The sequence below is a fragment of the Hippocampus comes genome, unplaced genomic scaffold, assembly GCF_001891065.2.
Source record: "Hippocampus comes isolate QL1 unplaced genomic scaffold, H_comes_QL1_v1.1 scaffold277, whole genome shotgun sequence".
NCBI lineage: Eukaryota > Metazoa > Chordata > Actinopteri > Syngnathiformes > Syngnathidae > Hippocampus > Hippocampus comes.
In genome coordinates this window covers 338,145-356,552 of record NW_017805365.1, presented here as the reverse complement: position 1 = coordinate 356,552, position 18,408 = coordinate 338,145, and the positions used below count along the sequence as shown (strand labels likewise).

The 18,408-nt window shown below is 50.7% G+C and overlaps 1 protein-coding gene across 1 annotated transcript; it reads right to left on the bottom strand.

Moving 5' to 3' along the window:
* Positions 1 to 330: 330 nt before the first annotated feature.
* On the bottom strand, positions 331 to 17,178 carry tbx15 (T-box transcription factor 15). Its single transcript, XM_019871945.1, has 8 exons — positions 16,439 to 17,178; positions 13,280 to 13,520; positions 10,895 to 10,996; positions 7,268 to 7,439; positions 6,434 to 6,601; positions 6,282 to 6,346; positions 3,327 to 3,424; positions 331 to 1,895 (listed from the first exon to the last, which is right to left on the bottom strand). Exons 1-8 carry the CDS (start codon positions 16,671 to 16,673, stop codon positions 1,051 to 1,053), a joined length of 1,926 nt encoding a protein of 641 aa, XP_019727504.1. The 5' UTR covers positions 16,674 to 17,178; the 3' UTR covers positions 331 to 1,050.
* Positions 17,179 to 18,408: the final 1,230 nt, after the last annotated feature.

Genomic DNA, 18,408 nt, shown 5'->3' with positions numbered 1-18,408 from the left:
CAAAAGCCGTGAAGCCCCTCCAGCATCTTATTTTGACATTCTAAAATATACAGGTACAGTATGTATGAATCCTTTTCTCAGCCCCCCCCCACCTTATTGTGTCGGTCAAGCCAACCTTTAGCCCTGGGAGAGCAAAAAAAAAAAAAAAACAGCCTAGTAGCAAGTCAAAACTGAGACTTCTGCCGCTGGCTTGGTGTTGGAGTAGAGCCATCCTCCAGAACGGATTAGAAGCCGCGCCCCCCCGAAAAAGGTGAATTCTGTCCATGTTGGTGCCTCGCTTCGGCTTCCGTCACACAGCTAAAGGAAAGGAAAACCATTGAAAGACATCCGTGAACTAAAATGTTTATTGAGCTTTTTACGTGCTTGGCACATTTTTTTTTTTTTTATTTACATTTGCACAAAAAAATGGACTCTTTTTTGCTATGTCACCCATTTGTATAACAACCGGTGGACTGCTCAGCACTTAAATACCACAAAACACACACCTGAGCAACTCTGCTTTGCTATTGCTGATAACTTCACACGTTTAAGCTTAGTGATTGCATTCGGCATTTTATTTATTTATTTATATATATATATATATATATATATATATATATATATATATATATGCTAAGAGACATAATTCACTCCAAAATGGTGGCGGCAGGTTTCAGTCTGTCAAGGGATTTTGCTGTGGGGTGGACGGATGTTCCCGGCGGTCGGTATCGGGCGTTCACATCTCCGAAAAGACGAGTTCCCGGATCCCGTTGAAAATGCCCCCCTTCTCCCCACACTCAATCGCTTGCAGTGGAATCGGGCGGCGTAACTGTTGAAGCGTAGCCCCTTTGCCGCGCCCCGCCACCCCTACTTCCAACCTGAAGCATCCAAACCTGAGACCGCCCGCTGCCGCCCCCAAAATCACCTTAAATAGTCGTGAGGCCACCCCCGTGAAGAGCTTTTTAAGAAGAGGGGGCGCATTCGCAAGCTCCCATCCTTTTTTAAAAGGTTAAAAATGTTCCGATTTTGCGTCAGAAGAACGCTGTGTGCCCCCCCACAATCCCCGAGTCTCTACACCATGTGCATGGACATCTGGGAAGGGGCGGCATACTGGCGGCCGTCGCAGGCGGCGCCGCCCTGCTGCTGGCCGCCGCCGCCGCCGTTGCCGATCATGTGCATGGTTTCCATGTTGCCGTTGGACAGGTACTGGCGCTCGGCAAAGGCGCCGGCCTGGGCGGAGGAGCACAGCAGCCCCCCCTGCGGCTTCTCGGGGCTGGCGGCCAGGCGGGGCGAGGCGGGGAAGTTGTATCCGTACAAGTTGTAGGGGTTGTGCAGGGAGAAGGCGTTGTAGGAGCCCTGCTGCACGTGGTGGTGGTGGTGGTGGGGGCCCCCGCCGAACACGTGAGCCGAGGACGGGGAGGATCCGGAGGGAGCGCCGGCCGGGGCGCCCCCGGACCCGCCGGCGCCCGCTTGCATCACGTACTGAAGCTGCGAGGCGGGGAAGGTGCCCAGCTGGCCTCCGTAGGCATCCATTTTGCCGCCAGCGCCAGCGCCGCCGCCGCCGCCTCCGCCGGAAGCGCCGCCCTGCATGCCGATCAAGGAGGAAGTCCTCTGCGTCAAGAAGGAGTCGGCGGGCTGGGCGGTGGCCATGCCTCCGCCCGCCGCCTGGAGGCGTCCGTAGGAGCCGTCCGCCAGGCCGCCGTAGCCCTGCAGCGCCGCCATGTTGCCGCGGGCGCACGGCGGGTACTCGGACAGGCCCAGGTTGCACAGCTGGCTCTCCCGGCAGCCCACGTTGAAGGTGTTGGGCGGCAGGTGGAAGGCGGGCGGCGAGCAGGACGGGGAGAGCAGGTGGGCGGCTCCGGAGGGGGAGGGCGTGCCCGTGCTGGACGTGGTCGGCGACGTGCCCGTGCTGCCGCCTGAACACACGCACACGCACACACACAAAGCGTCACTTGTGCAGCCGCGTCCAGGCTGGCGCTGCCGTCTTTCACGCGGACGCCGTCCGCGAGGAACGCCGCCGTGAAAAAAGGCCCGACAAAATCATGCGAGTGCCTCGCGGCTGGGCGGATTCTGCCTGCTGCCACGACGGGTGGATTGCCCGACAACTAATCGCTGATCAAATTCATCGACAGCCATTTTGAGCAGCGACTGAAGAGCGAGAGAACTCGTTTCACTTCCGATGCTCCAACGAGAAAAATCCTCGGCCGTTTCCATCGCCCTCGATGAGCGCGGCCCGTCAGTTGTGCGTGGCTGGCGCGGTGCCAGGATAACTCGGCACAATTCTAAACATTGGCAAAAATGTTTCGCATTGTTGTCCCAAGTAAAAGCAGATGTTTGTCGCGGAGGACGACAGAAATCAGAGAAGAGCAAACTTTTGAGAGCCCGAAATGTGCAAGTCAAACGCCGTCTGTCAACAATTTGATTGCGTTTCCAAATAGGTGTGGATGACTTGATGAAGCCAAACATTTGCTTCTTCCAAGGCGTTAGCTCGTAGCTTTAGCCATGGGGGGGTTCCAATTGAAACCACAGCATGCGGCAGATGCCTTTGACGACAAGTGGGACGAATTGGACGTGTGAAATGGAGGTTTTCCTTGACTTGTTGCAGTTTTGACAGTGTTTTGCGACGCCAAAAGCTTTGCCGTGAACCCTTCCAATATTTTCACTTCAGCAAATTAGCCGACTTCCGAAAAAGCCAGCACAAGAATTTGACGGAGTCATCCTTGTGGGATGGGGCGACGCAACTTGTGCGGGGGAAGCTCAGGAGCGCGGCAGCACCAGTTTCGGCCAGAGATTGAGAAAAACGGTCCCAGTCACAGGTTCGTTTTTTTTTCCCCCTCCCCCCCGGAATCAGTTTGAATGGTCGCGCTGCAGCCGAGCCGCTTTCCTGTCAAAGTTGCAAGAAAATGGTGTCGGGTGGTCCCCGTCATTGTTTTTCAAGCGCGAGATGTGGTGAGAAAATGGCCAGGAAAACCGTGCAAATCCTTTTCAAGTGTGTGATATGGAAGGAAAATGCCCAGCAACAGTGGAACAACCACAGTCGCCGCTTCTCAAACTTGGATGCGCGATTTAGAAGCGGGCTGGAGACTTTCCAAAGCGGCAAGAGTCGGCCACATTTTTGGGCTCACTTTTTAACACGCCGAGAAAATGGGGCCAATTATTTCTTTTTTTTTTTCTCATACGAGTACAGCCATCCATGCGCAGGCACGCTGGAGCATTTCGCGACCGTCTTCCTGCATCCGTATAAAAGCAAAAAAAATAAAAATAAACTTTGTCCGTGAGCCCCGACTTGACTCGCCGCTGCAAAAATCGGGGCCCCGTGCGGCCAGCGTTGGAAGGTGCGCACTGACCTTGCTGCTTCTGCATGTTGGTGAAGTCTTCAAAAGTGAGCGTCCTGACCGGCGGCCTCCAGAAAGCGTACGTCTCCATGATGGCCTCCAGGCCCGTCCTGAGCCGCAACACACACAGGCGGGCAAAACATGAAGCGACGTGCTCGCTGGGCCCACTCGTGGCCCCAAGTATCAACGCAGCTTTGGTGATCGGGTGCCTTCCCAACACTCGTTTGTCTTCATTTCAGAGTGCGCCTGTGTCATGAAACTATTTTTTTTTTTTTTTTGAACCAATCAGATTTTAGATTCACCGAAAAGGTTTCCGTCCTCTGACTGGTTCAGCTAAACACTCGGCTGTGTTTTTCCCCTCACGTGTGCAGCAAACATTGATTTCACGGCGGAGGACAGAATTTCAAAATTTTCAAGAACAGGTGGATAGCGCGAGGCGACGGCAGGTCGGCCAACGACCTCGCCACAGGGCCGATTTCGGCCCGGGACGGTTTTCTCTTGGCAAGCGCGACGGCGAACTTACGCAATCGCACGCCGGAAGGAAAAAGCCCAGACGGGAGGTGCGCGGCAGCGTCTCCGGTTCCACTTTGATGTTTCCTTTGTCAGGCTGTTCGAGTCGCGTGGAGCTCGGAGGCCGCGGGTGGCAAAACTATCGGGCGCTTCTCTGGTCGTGTCGGGCATCCGCAAGAGTCGTAGCGGGAAGCGAGCGACGGTTGCGGAGAGAGGGCCAGACCCGAAGCACGTTTCCCCCCCCCCCGAACGCCACACCGAGTCGAGCTCCATCCCTCGGCGGTGGGATTTGCAAAGCGGTCCGTGAGAGCGCAACGACGGTCTCGGTGATGAAGACAAATGAGACATTTGTAAACATCTGCTTTTACTTTTGAAAACAATCCGCAACATGTCTGCCAATGTTCTGGCATGCGCTTGACCAAAGCGGTCACGGAATCACGATCCATTTGTGCATTTTCGACAGTCCAATTGAAAGAATGTCCTGGGTTGAGCGTGGGACATTCCAAAGTTTTTCTTTGTCTCGGATTCATCAATGAATCAAGAACAGAATTGAGAGATGAATCAAAATAATCATGACTTGCGGCCCCGATGAGCCGCTTGGAGTAGTAACCCTCAGTCCGACGCATCGGCTAATGCTAAGATTAGCCGCCTGGCCAGAATTAACATCGTCGTCGTGCGTAATGCTGAAAGGAGACGGGAGAGGAAACGGAGGCGGTCAACTGAAAGCAATCGCGAGGATGAGCTCCAGGCAGCGGAAGCGTCCAGCGCGTTGGTGCAGAGCTCAAAGCCCCGCTCGCGGGAAACCCGAGCCCTTGAAGAGGAAGGCAGCCAGTGTTTTACGCCGCGCAGACGTCCGCGGGAGAGCGAGGACGCAAACCCTGCGACGAGCCCGATTTGCGCCAGTTATTTCACGGCCGACACGTCCCGCGCGACTGCGGCAGCACGTTAGCGCTGACGCTAATTGGCTTTGCGTGTCAACGGCTCCCTTTGCCGCCGTCCATGTCCATTTGTGCGGCGGACCTCAGTCAAAGTTTGAGCCAGTTCGCATTTATAAAAAAAAAATAATAATAATAATAATCATAATTTTATTTTATTTTTCTTTAACTTTAACGACCATTTTGAACTTGACCTCAACAGCTGCACGCAAAATATTACCGTGCTCGTGGTGTTATTATTATTTTTTTTCCTGGGTAAAAATAAAAATCTTCTTTGCCGTAAGTTTCCTGACGTCACCTGCTTGGCAACGCAGTCAAAGAAGTTTGCGGTAGAAAAGTGTGGCGGGCCGAGCATCTTTATTGGAGTCGGCCGGAAAGGTTTGCGACGGCACTCGAGACGCGGAGACGGGCCCTCGGAGCGTTTTCTGCCGGCGCAAAGTCGGCGTTATCTTCTCATGTGTTGCTGTTTTTTCCTTTGAACGCCGGGCCATAAATCACCAAGGCTATTGTTCGAGAAGCGAAAAAAGATGTCCGCGCCCACCAATAATGCGGAGCAGATGCCGGCGGCTCGCTTTCATGTTCAACGCCCCGCACCCCAATTCCGCCAACACGCTGATTCAAAGGCAAGGTAGTGGATGAGGTCACCACAAGAAAACCGTCGGCCTCGCCGGGACTTTTGCGCTGCCGCTTCTGACAAATAGGCGCTCATCAAACGGGGTGGCTTCGACCTTTGAACTGTGCCGCTCATCCACAGCAGCCACTTTCGCACACGCTTTGACTCGGGTGATGTCAGCGTTGTTAAATCGTGACAATTGCTTCGACGCAAGGCGGCGTGCTTCAGGGGGCGAAGTCCGACACTGCCGCCCCGGCTTTTGCGCTGCGCTTTCACGCGGAGACGTAGCATTGCGCAATCAAGATCACTCCGTAACAATTGCTTTCAACGCCATCGCCACGGGAGAAATGAGGCTCAGCGGGGACGGTTTTGGTGCGACCCTTTTCACACGGAGAGACACTTTTCCAACGCTCGCTGTCAACACAACAGAAGCACAATGAGCGTTGGATACGAAGCTCGCAGCTCAGTTCCCGGCTTTCCGCCGGGAAAGGGGGCGGAGCCTCAGCCGGCAAACGTAACATCCTGGTCTCGGGTTTGCACCTCTCCCTTTGGCACAGACGTCCAAGAATCGGATGACGACGACATCAACAGCGTTGCCCGACAGTGACAAAATGGACGCAACGGGGGCTTCTTCTGAAGGGAGCATCGGGCCCAGATTTCCATTTTTTTTTCCCCCATTTCAAACCACAGATTAGGCCACCCACAGTCGGATGAGCCACTCGATGACGTCTTCACCCCCGACTAGCTGTCGGACGCCGCAAAGGTGAGAGAAAGAAGCGGTGGGTGCCAGGCCTCAAACCCCAGTCCCGGGTTTCCGCTTTCACCTTTCGCACAGAGACTCGGCATCCCGCGCTCCAGTCATGAGACGACGCCAGTGTCAAAATAGATCCAGCAAGGACACGGACGCACCTGTTTCTGCCGGAGTCCCGGAAACCTTTGGCAAAGGGGTTCCGGTCGATCTTTAGTCTGGTGATCTGCAGAGGGAAAACCCCAACGGGTCAGCGCGGGTCGCAGGCCCAAGCGGCGCGGCGCGAGGCGCGCGGCGCGTCGGCAGACGGTACCTGCTGGTTCTGGTAGGCGGTGACGGTGGTGAAGACGGTCTCGGAAAAGCTGAAGGTCTTGACGCCCTCGCCGGCCGGAACCGTCTTGTTGGGCGAAAGCTCGCTGCTGAAGTCCTTGCGGATGACGTGAACGCGGGGCTGGTACTTGTGCATCGAGTGCAGGATGATCTGCGGGAAAAAGGCAACCAAAGCGCATTCGTTCTTCCGCCTACGGGATTGCGTTGTCATTCATGCGTGAGCGACGCATGTGAATAGACAAACACGGTCATGCCGATGTACATGAAGGGACAGGCAGATGTTGACTTTCCATGGAAAGGGACAAACGGATAGCAATCAACGTACGCGTGTCCTGCACGTAAAGGGGCGGGCTAACGTGAGCAGAAAGTCGAGTACATACGTGCTCGTGCATCGCAGCGTTTGTCATTTGAAAATTCAGTTTGGCTCAATTCTTTTGGGAAGCAAGTTCGTCATCGTCTGGATCCGGAGACATTTTTGAAGTTGACTTTTTTTTTTTTTTAATAGCTTTTCCTTCAGGGAATAGCAACAAACAAAGAGTTGGCAAAGAAGGACCCAAACGTCGCAGCATTTCACACGACTCGAGTGTCAGCCGATCCTTGAGGAGACATCGTGGCAGCGCGTGCGGCGAGCGCGGGATCAGCCAGTTCGCCCTCAAAGGCGCGGAAGGCTCCCAAGTAACGTTTGTCCCTTCATGTGGCAGACGGACGGACGAGCGGCAAAAGGCGAGCCAAGAAAAAAAAGCGGCAAAAGAATGCCAAGCCGGCGCCAAAAGCGGCAGGTGAATCCAACGTGCGACGTCGAGTTGCGCAAACTCACGTGTCCTTGGTCGTCCAGCTCGTTGTTGGTGAGCTTGAGCTTGTCGAAGCTGACCACCTGCCGCATCCACGTGTCGCCCGACGCCAGCGAGTCCGGGTGGATGTAGACCCGCGGGGGCACCGGCGAGTCGGCGTTGCCCGCCACCATCCACTTGGAGCTGTGGTACACGTACCTGCGCATCCCCCCCAAAAAAAAAAAAAAACATCACGGTGAGCCGCTGTTCGGGAAGCCGCGCCGTTCTTCGACAACATCCGTGAGGGAAGGTTTGCATCCGGGATCGATGCCATGACTTGTTTTCTTTTGGGGAAAACAAAGGTGTCCCCCCCCCCCCCCAACATGCCGCAGCGGTTGCTGCCGGTGGAGTCGGCAACCAACGGATTCCGGAGCTCATTCTGTCCTCGTGTGAACAACGGCATCTGGGATCGTTTCGTTGACCTTAATTGTAACGGTGGGGGGGGGCTTGTTGATGGGAGCCACTTTTTTCGGTCTGGGCGCTGCCATGATGCCGACTGTGAACCATCATGACAGTTGGCGGCCATTCTTTTTACTGCTGGGAAAATCGGGAGGCATTTCTTTTCGTTTCTTCTCAGCCTGAGTAGGTGGCGCTTTTGAGGTTCTCCACAAATGCGGTTGACTCAGCCGTGCTCGGGAGTCAACCAGAATCGCAGGCGGCAGCCAACATTTCCACTGCTCGCTTTGGATTTGCCCACGCAACCTCTGTGGGGTCTGGCATCACGATTCCGACTCGCTGGTCCATTTGCTTTTCAAAGCGATCTTCATCCTTCGGGGAGATGACGCCGCGCGGGCCTTCTGTCAGGCTCGGCTCATTTCACGTCGGCGTGCTCCGGTGCGCGCAATGCTGCTTCGTGTTCAGTGTCAACAGACGCTCATTTTTCCCGCCCATCCAGCTTCCTGTAGGTTTTTTTTTTTTTTTTATTGCACATGCAGAAAAATATGAAAAGTACAAATGGGCCTTTTGGTGAGCGGGAAAGGTGGAATGGGAGCCCCCGGGATGAGAAATGGGCCAAAACACACAAAAGCCAAAGAAAGAATACTTTTTTGATGTAAATTCCTTTTTGGGGGGGAACTTTCCGTGCTGGAGTCTGCGCTCGCTTGAATCAACTGGGAAAATAAGTAGCTTTGAAAATGTCCGATTCACTGAAACAGCTTTATGTCATGTCCTTTTTTTTTTTGAGTGCACCATTTCCTTAAATATTACTTTACTAAATCAAAAACTTGAATGTTATTTTACGAATCAACTTCAATATTGTGCCCTGCGGCTGACTGGCGACGACGAGCGTTGTTGAAAATGCATGGACGGATGAACTTTGATGTTAATTGATGTATTCATCTTATTTATTCACAAACTGATTCACTTACCAATTTACGGACATTCCTTAATTGTGCTTCGTGTCTTCCTCGCTTACTTAAATCGGGACGACATCACTAATTCATTTGTACAATTATTTCCTCATTTACAGATTTATTTACTGTTCACTTACCGGATTTTATTGATTGACTGAAGTGTGGGAAACATTTCTTTGATGTATTTGGTTGTTTTCCATTTTTAAAACACGTCCATCCGAAGTCAACAAAAAATGATTTCAATTCATTTGTAATACATGTTTGGTGCTTCAGGAAATCGAGGCATGATAGGATTTAGTATATGCTGTGATTAGAACATGTAGATCTTTTTATAGGTATACAGATCGATAGATACGCAGCTATGCGGTTAGCTAGCGCAATGACATGTCGCCACTTTGGCCTGCATCCAACTACTTTGACCACTAGAGGGCGTAGATGTGCCACACGTGCTTCTTCCCGTCAGTTTTGTTAACGCCCTTGAGCGTTCTCTCAGTTCAAAGCCGTTTGAAAACAAAAAAACAAAAAAGGCTTACATCTCTTCAGTAAATCACCATTTTCAATTGAGGCTTCGTTGGCGCTGAAAAAAAAAAAATAGATTTCTATCTTTTTTTAAATGCGGTCGCGCAGCTAGCCTACGCATGTGTTCCCCGAAATACGAGGCCAACCATATATTCTCCATCAGAGTACACAGATTAGAGATGTCAACAACAACTGCAAATAGTTTCTCGACTGTCAACACTTTTAATTGCCGCTGTTAAAACACAAGAATAACGACAACGAGGTTTCGGGGAAAGATGCTGACTCATCTCGAATGATTGGAACGCTCATCAAATTAAAACGCTACGAACGAGCGTCAATGCGACATTTGTCGGCGCCACGTTTGCACCGCGCCCGGCGCTGTAGAAAAAAAACACGCAAACTTTACAAACGCGGTTGGATTGACCTTCGTGACAAGCGCGATCACTCGACGGAGTCAAATGTGATCAACGAACAAAAAGAGAAGCCCTGCGTGGCCTCTTACTTTTCGTAGTCCAAACGTTTGGAATAATTCCAAATTCTTTGATGTTTCTTTCCACAAGAACATTAAAAGATTGCGAGACGAAAAGATAGCAAATCGCCTGAACTTGGCATACGCGGCAAACATTGCGTGTCATCGTTCAATTCTTTCTTCTAGCGCGTTTTAACAGCTAGACCGCTTCACCCCAAAAAGACTAAGATACGTGACACGTTGCCGAAAGGGGTGCCATGACTTCTCTCAATGCAACCTTGAAAAACAAACGACGAAGCGTGAGATGACTTGAACGCCGCGGCTGTTTGTGTCAGCCGGCGGGAATTTTGGGCCGCCCGAATACGCCGACTCCATTTCAAGGGCTCCGGCTGCGACTTCAAGCCAAAAAGGCGTCCGTCTCGTCGAGTTCCCAGAGCCATCCATCACGCCGCCGCGCAAATGGCGGCCCGGGGGGGCCCAGCCTTTCAGAATTGGCCTCGAGCGGACATTCGTCTGCCGGGCCGGCCTCCCTTGGCTGCGGCTCGCTTGGAAAACAAACGCTCCTTTCGGCGCCATTTCGGGAGCTCGTTTGGAGGACAGACAATTTCATCACCGATCATCTTTTTCACATTTTGGGAGGAGGACGTTTTACTGAAATCGCAAACTAGTTTCCGTCGAGTAATTGGTGGGATCGTAACTGCGTGGCATGATTAGCTCACGACAGCGTTCCGATGTTTTGACGCGCTATATTCATCGTCCATTCTGATAGTTACGGTATCGCGCCACACGGTGGCGCCTCTTTAAGTGACTACGTCACTCTGTCACTTTTTTCCTTAAACTTTGAGAACCGTTGTTTGTTTTTTTTCTTTCTTTCTTTTTTTAAAATATTTTAACCCGACCGCTGTGCTCACGAGTGGCATGTGGTGAAGTTGAGGAACCGCTGTTTTGTTGAGAGTAAACAGGTGTTTGAGGAAATTCGAGAAGTCTTTGCGGCGCAACGTGTCCCGGGCTGGTTTCCTCCTCGGCTCACGCCGCCACATGTGACAGTGCGCGGTTTCATTCCAATTCCAGGGTAGTCCGAGTCAGACTTGAGATGGCGGCAGGGGACGAAATTGGTTGGAAAAGATTTCAGGTCATTTCAGGTTGCGGGTCGGTTGGTCGGTTTTTACCCTCTCCCGCAAGTGCTTCGTCGCGGCTGCTATGAAAGCTCGAGTGACGACAACAAATGGGCTTTGACAAACTTGCGAAGCGCGCCGGCGAGCGTGGCGGCTCACCGGTATCGCTTGTTGTCCACGGGCACGATGTCCATGGCAATGTAGTACTGCTGGTGAGGGTCCAGGCCGGCAATCTTGACTCGCATGGCGGGAAACATCCTCCTGAAGTGGCAAAATAAAAAAAGAAAAGTGAGCACTGAGACATGTTAGGACGAAGCTCAAAATGTGTGCGATTCTTCAGGTTACGACGCGCGTCACAGGACACCATTCATTTCGCCAAACCACTTTACTTAATATTATTCTTGTTGTGACGGTGGTTCATGCTCAACAATCGTCGAGTCCAAAGAATAAAAAAGCAAATCACCAAGCCAGTGATTTTGCACTTTTGGCAACTATCCCAAATGGTTGTGTAAGTTGAGGGGTTGGTTGTTTTTAGTGGATAGCTCTACTTTAAGAATGGGCGAAAGGAGAGATGGAATCCTTTGAATGCAGTTTTATTAAAAGGGGGAAAAAAGTCGTCTGCACCGCAGCACGATGGAGAACACAACTCCTTCTTCCGGCTACTAAAACACTTCCTGTTTCATTCAGCCAATCAGACGCTCCCAACAAACATGTTTAAGAAATTATTAAAGAGAATATAATTTAGGTAACTTTAACATCAAAGACAATACTGTAATGTTTAAACATAAAATGAGAATTAACAATTTAACAAAAGCTTACAATCGTAAAGTAAAAAACTTTTTGCAGTTTGTTTTTAAGGAGCACTCGCGTCCTTGGATTAGGAGCGTTTTGGCACTGCGACATTAAGCATTGATCCTTTTCCCACAGCATTCGGTCACATTTCTGATTAACAACTCACCGCAAATGTATATTCCATAAAGGGCAAGCGCCCCCTCTCCCCGCCAAAAAAACAATAATGACTCAAGATGGGCTCAAGCAGTCGTAACGAAATGGACAAAAGCAAGGCCATTCTTGCATTGGACTAAGTATGCGATCCGCTAGTCAGACGGTGCCACGTCAAAGACCACCACCTCTGACTCTTTTTTTTTTCCCCCCCCCAAGTTCAACCGTTCCGACGTCTTCGAATGACGTCACGGCACGACGATCAACTTGATCCACTCACCGATACATCAAGTGCTGCTGCATGCTCTCAAAGCGGTGTTCTCGTTTTTAAAGCAACAAAAAAAAAAAAGGCAAGCGAGCAGCACATGGCGAGGAAAGCGAAGACTGTGCCGGATCAATAAATGGCGGCTTCATTAAAATGCCTCGCTGACGTCATCGCGGCTGGAAGCCGACGCGCCGCTGTTTTACGGCGTTCGCTTCGGGATGGAAAAGGGAGGGTGGTGGGGGGGACCCCGAGGGCTGCTCTCTCCCTTCTTATCGTGACACGAAGAGAGGAAAAGAATAAAAAAAGATCGTAAAAGGTTCCGCGAGGCCAAAGCGACTGCGGGCGAATGAAGTGTTTGGGTCCAGGTCAGAAAAGGCGGCACCGCGCAGGCACTTTCTTGGGGCCTCGGGTGCTCGCGTGCGAGGCAACCGCATTGCGAGAGCCGCCTCTCGACCACTTCTTTTGCAGCCACCGAATCACTTCTTTCGACTCTTTTTCCCGAGCGCTCGTCGAATGTAGATGTTTAGGAAAAAGAAAAAAAAACAACCAACCAAAATGGAGGGGGGGGCAAAAGCGTCACGTTTTTAGCACTCTATGCACGATTTGGGCAGTTTTCAAATGTCACCCACCACCTTCCAAGTGAGCAAGCAAGACTGCCGATTTATTTTGCCTCGAGTTGTTAAGGACCGAGACGCGAGTGCCTCCAGGAAACAAAACACATTCAAAGCACAAATGTGCTGCGTGAACAAACTATTCGATATATTTTCAAATTAGAAAGTCAAAAAAAATCAAGGTCGGAGAAAAAAAAATTAAATTGGCACGATTAAGAAAGGTTTGGCTTTTATTTTAGTCAACACAAAGTCATTTTTGGAACAGGCTGACCACGGTGAAAGTTGTCACAAAATGCTGCACATATAAGAACTGAAAAAAACTGTCTCTTTCGTTTTGAAATTGCGTTTTAAAATAACCCAGCAAATCGAGCTGCATTGGGGAAATACAAATGAGCAACACGACGATGAATAGAAAACTCAGGAATATTCCGCATGTTTGAGTTTGACCCGCGCAGAATACAAAAATCACACGAGCAAAATAAAGCAGCTAAAATTGAAGCGCGGGGGCAAAATTGGGTGACGCATTTGAATCGATGTCCGTTTCCATTTGTAAAAGTCCTTCAAACGATTTGTTCGCCCGTTTTGGTTGCATTTGATTTGGCTCAGGTGGTTGCGCCATCGGATTTTCGCGGCCGCATCAAATGGACGAAATTCACCCCAACCTCATTTCCGGGTCGGGACATTTTTTTTTTGTTGTTGTCGCCGGTAGCGCGCGTGCATATCTACCTGCCGGCCTTGGTGATGATCATCTCGGTTCCGATGTCGTGGAATCGCTTCCACAGGTCGGCGCACTGCAGCTCCACGTGGATCTCGTCCATGGACGCCGCCAGCGGGGAGGACGAGGAAGAGGACGAGGCGGCCAGCTGGGGGGGCGCCGCCGCCCCAGTCGACGGCAGCGGGCCGAAGGAGCACGCCGTCCGGTCGGCCAGGTCGGAGCCGTCCGAGCCGTTCGGACTCGCCTCCGAGTCTGCACGGGCGGCACCGAGCGACGAGTTACAGGTGGACATTTTGCACTTCGCGAGCACAACACAAGTGCGGGGGGGTCGTCACAACAGACAAAGTCCTCCACTTGACTCCCAAAAGCGACCTTTACTTCGGCAAATCGGGTAGCATTTGATCGCTTCTCGGGGTGTTGGATCACTCGATTGGGCACATCCGCGCATTCGAAACAGATTGACTGTCGCGCCTCGATGACGCCAATCAACAAATGGAGACATTTTCGAACTCAGAAACGCAAGTTCGTTTTTTGAGGTGATGTGGGGGTGCTGATTCCAGCACGTTCACGATGTAATGGCAAAAATGTAACATGCAATCGAGCGATGAAAGCTTCGGCTCGGCGACAGGTGCCTGCCTCCATTTATTTGCTTTCTGAAACGTCACCGCCGTCAACGCCAACGCACACGTTGCACCAACCACACGAGCTGGTGCAACGTGTGGCAAAAACTAATTCATATCAAGACGTTTTGGGACTCGGCGTCAAAAAGACGCTCAGGTTGGCCAACGCGATGATGAGGACGACGACTCAAGTTTTCACAACACGGTGGAAACAAAGGAGAACGCTTGACAGCAAGTCCGCGGTGGAGGGGGGAAAAATGAAAAAGAAGCGGAGGTCAAACGGGAGCGCGCACGCGCACACACACACACACACACACACGCACACACACACACACACACACACACACACACACACACACACACGCTTCATGAGTTGGGCAGGAGAGATTGTGATTGGCCGCGCCCTTTTTGGGGTGACCTTTTGAACGAAAAGGTCCCGAGTAGCACTTGCTGGAAAAGGAGCAAATGTTGTTGGCGTTGTCCTCGCCTCGCCTCACCTCAGCCGAAGTGCTTTGCAGTGTCTTTTTTTGTTTCCCTCACGCCAAGTGGAACGAGTAGTGGCTTTTTGCGCCGATCGCAGTTTGGTGACTCCACTTGATGGTTTGAAAACAAGCCGGAAATTGAGTGCAACGTCTTGGGAGTGTCAAAATACAAGATATTTCTTCGGAAACTTTTGTGTTGAAGCCTTTGGCTTTGTCGATCCGCATAGGTCGATATTTTAGTTGATGTACATTCGGGGGTGGCGAAATACATGCTGCGTTATTTGGAGTTGATTACGTTTTCTTGAAAATGTGTCAATTGGGTGGTGAATTTAGGTTTTTAGATTCAGTCGGGATAAAATTGGTAGCACACGTGATATTGCTTCCTTCCATTAGGGGAAAAAAGACGCTGGGGGAAATTTGGCACACTTTTGGCGTTTCGTGGCACAACAGACAAATTCTGGCACTCTTCACGGTGACACGCACCCATCTGAAGGATGTTTGTGGGCATGAAATCTGCTTGGTCGTCACCTTGGTGTAAAAACGCAACTAAAAGGGGCAAGAAATGCTGAAAAATGATGAGAACGCAAGAGTGCTGCGTGGGTCGAACAAAATGGCAAGCATTTAGTCTGCAGTGTTTTTGTTGCTTTTACGGACTTGGAAAAAAAAAAGAAAACGAAAAGCCGAGAGGCCGAGCAGTGCGCGTGACAGGAGGCCGGCGGCGAGGCTCCGAAGCCGCAGGCCTGGAGGGCAAACTCGGCGTCTCCTTTTCTTTTGCTTTTTTCCTCCCGAAGCTTTTGGGGAAACCTCGACAAGTTTCCGAAGCACATTTCCACGTGGATCGAGTTACATTTCAGATTGCCGGTGCAAAAACCGCGCGAATGCGGTTGTCCTCGCGTCGTCTCTCAGACATGTCCGAGTTGCTTTTTGTGGACGGATCAACGGCTTGTACGTTTGCCTGGCGTTCATGCGCTGCTGCTCGTCGTCAAATCGTCTCGCTGTTCAGATTTGCTTGACTCAAGCGTACAGACAGCGAGGGCTTCCGACAACCCGCGTCATGCGAGCGCACCCTTAAAAATGTACGTTTTTGTTCCATTTTTTGGGGGGCCACCCACAAAATAGGGAGATTATTTCCCCCTCACCCCGAAAACCCAATTGTCTTTGATGTGATTTTTTTAGCTCGTTTTTCTTTTCGTCGCATTTTTGCTTCAAAAATGAAGGGAACCTTTCAGCCAAATACTTGTGTGTCTTTTTTCAACCAAGCGCTTCGGCTCTAAATAGGACGTCATCGTGACGATGTTATCGTCAACATCGTTGACGACATGTCTCAAGTCCATCCGTGCCGAAAACAAGAAAAACACACGCGCGGTCTTCCATTTTTGATCCCCTCGACGAGACGGACGATGTGCGCGCTCCCGTTGCGCGGCCACCCGCCGTCGGTGAAGCCTTCACGTACCGCTTCAACCAAAACGGGTCAATACGCCCAACCAAAATCTCCTTAACAAATAGTTACGTTCTTAGATATTATGTGTTATTTATTATTCTTATTTAAATTTCGCATAACGTCCCGAAGTTTTTTTGTTTTTTTTTATCCTTGAAGCTGAAACGGTGTCATTTCAAAACCCAGGTTTAAAGGATGTGATGCGGCTAATTTTTCTCAGGCGTAATTTTATGAATGACATTTTACAACATCAAGCCGTTTGTAGGCTGCCACCGAAGCTGCTTGCCGCAACACTGTCAGCGCTCAGTCGCGCAAATAAGAATCATGGGAGACAGTTCAAATGACGCTCGAACGAACGATAAACGTGCTACTTTTCGTCATTCCACTGACATCAATATGACACATCGTTCATTTAAAACACGTCGGTCACCGTTGTTGTTTTTGGCACGATTCAGGACGTGTACTTGAACGTGCGCGCCTCCGCGGGCCAAAAGCCAAACCTTTCGCCGACGCGCACTGCGAGCCGCGCTGCCTTCACGCACAGGTCGAAACCTTGCTGTCCGGGAAGATGGAAAAAAGAAAGAAAAGGCAAGAAGCTGCGTGTGTGGCGTTGCGAGCATGCGCACTGACCCGGGTCCATGTCGAGGCAGTGTGCCGGATCGTCCAAGTGGAGGCCGTCGTCGTCGTCGTCGTCTTCGTCGTCCTTGTGGTGGTCCCAGCCGACGCCGGAGACGCCGCCGGCGGCGGCGGCGGCGGCGGCGGCTGCCCGGAGTTTCCGCTTCTTGCTGGAGCCGATGAGGGCTTCCACGGAGAACGCGCTGGCTCGCGAGCTCAGAGCGGCGGCCGAACGCCTCCTCTCACTCATGTCCGGAGCGCAGCGAAGCACCCGCACGCCCCGCACCGCGGGCGGCAAAAGACAACCCCACCCCCCCAAAAAACAAAAAAGGGCCCTGAAAAGTAATCCAGCACTCAGAAGAAGCAGGAGCGCTGCGTGGAGCTTGCCCAGGCCGCCATGGTGGAGTGCTTGCCGAGCGAGTCGCCTCGGATTGATCCGCCCGCCTGGACCAGCGCTTTTTTTCAAGTTGAGGGCGGGGCCGCTTCCGTCGCCCAATCGGAAGCCGGAGCCGCCTGCCAGGCAAACTTTTTCCACCAATGGCGTGAGAGCCACTCCCGCCACAAGTCCCCGAATTCACGCGCAGTCCGAACGCCGCGAACGGCTGTCAATCACGTGTTCCAGAGAAGCAAAAATAATAATGAAAAAAACCCGAAATACATGCATGATAAGCCATCAATCGTCACGGAGTACTTTGAGATTTCGATGAGGATGATTATTGTTATTGTTTGAAATCGTACTGAAAAAAAACACGTGATCGCCCAGGTGAGCCGAAGAATGGGAGAAATTCAAATGTAAACGAATTACAGTATTATTAATATTCAGTATTAATAATTTCTTTGAATTTATTTCGCCCCGGATAATACCTCTTGCAACCAGCCTGTTGCGAGACGCATAAATGGGAATCTCACCTGATGACTATTATGACAAGATGCCCTTTTTATGATCATGAAGGTGGCTACATGCAAAGTAGGTGTTTCCTAATCCACATTAATATAACAGCGGCTTATCAAAACGTCAAAAATCCATCATCACAAATATTTCTCTGGGTGCTTTACAAAAAAACATCTCATCATCAATATGTCACGCAAAGCCAACGACGGCTGCAATTAAAATCCACACGATGAGTGCAAATTACAATTACTGAAGAGAAAGAGCAACGTGTGCATGCCGTACAAATTTCAGGAGCATGCATAATTTTTTCACGAGGCCGGGTAACGCAAAACAAAGTAACAACGTGTGTCTTTGGGTGGATTTCTGTTTCACACAATCATAATACAACCAGGGGAAAACACACACACACACACACACACACACACACACACACACACACACACACACACACACACACACGAGTGTATAGATCGATAGATAGAGAGAGATCTATACATCGATAGAGTGGCCGCCCTGATTTGATTCTTGTTCGAATCTGCTACATAGTCATGAAAAAAAATCCCCAAAAAAAGAATATTCTGGATGAATCATTGTTGCTTTTCGATGTCATATTTTTTTAGCTGTAATTTTTTTTGCTTTGTTCAGCACGAATAGCGTGATGACGTGAAGACGTTGCTGCCTTTCATGTGCAGAACCTTAGCAGAACCTTTTTGGCCCCGACCGACCCCTGCAGCAACTAAAGCGGGCAAAAAAAAAAGAAGAGAAAAAGAAATAATTAGCGTCGTAAAACACACGTACAAGGCCACTGCAAGCACGCAAACACACACACACACACACACGCACACACACACACACACACACACACTCACGCGCGCACACACACACGAAGGCATAGGACGTGTTTTATACTCAAATAAAAGCGAAATTGCGATGTGATTTTTGTGGAGTAAAGTAACAATTATAATCATTTGAAATGAATAGGAAACGCCTTTCAAGAGGTGTCTAAAAAAAAAAAAAAAAAAGCCTTTTTTTCGATTTAAACGCAGCGAAGTGTAATCGTTTTGTTTAGGTTTATGGTGACCTAATGACGTGT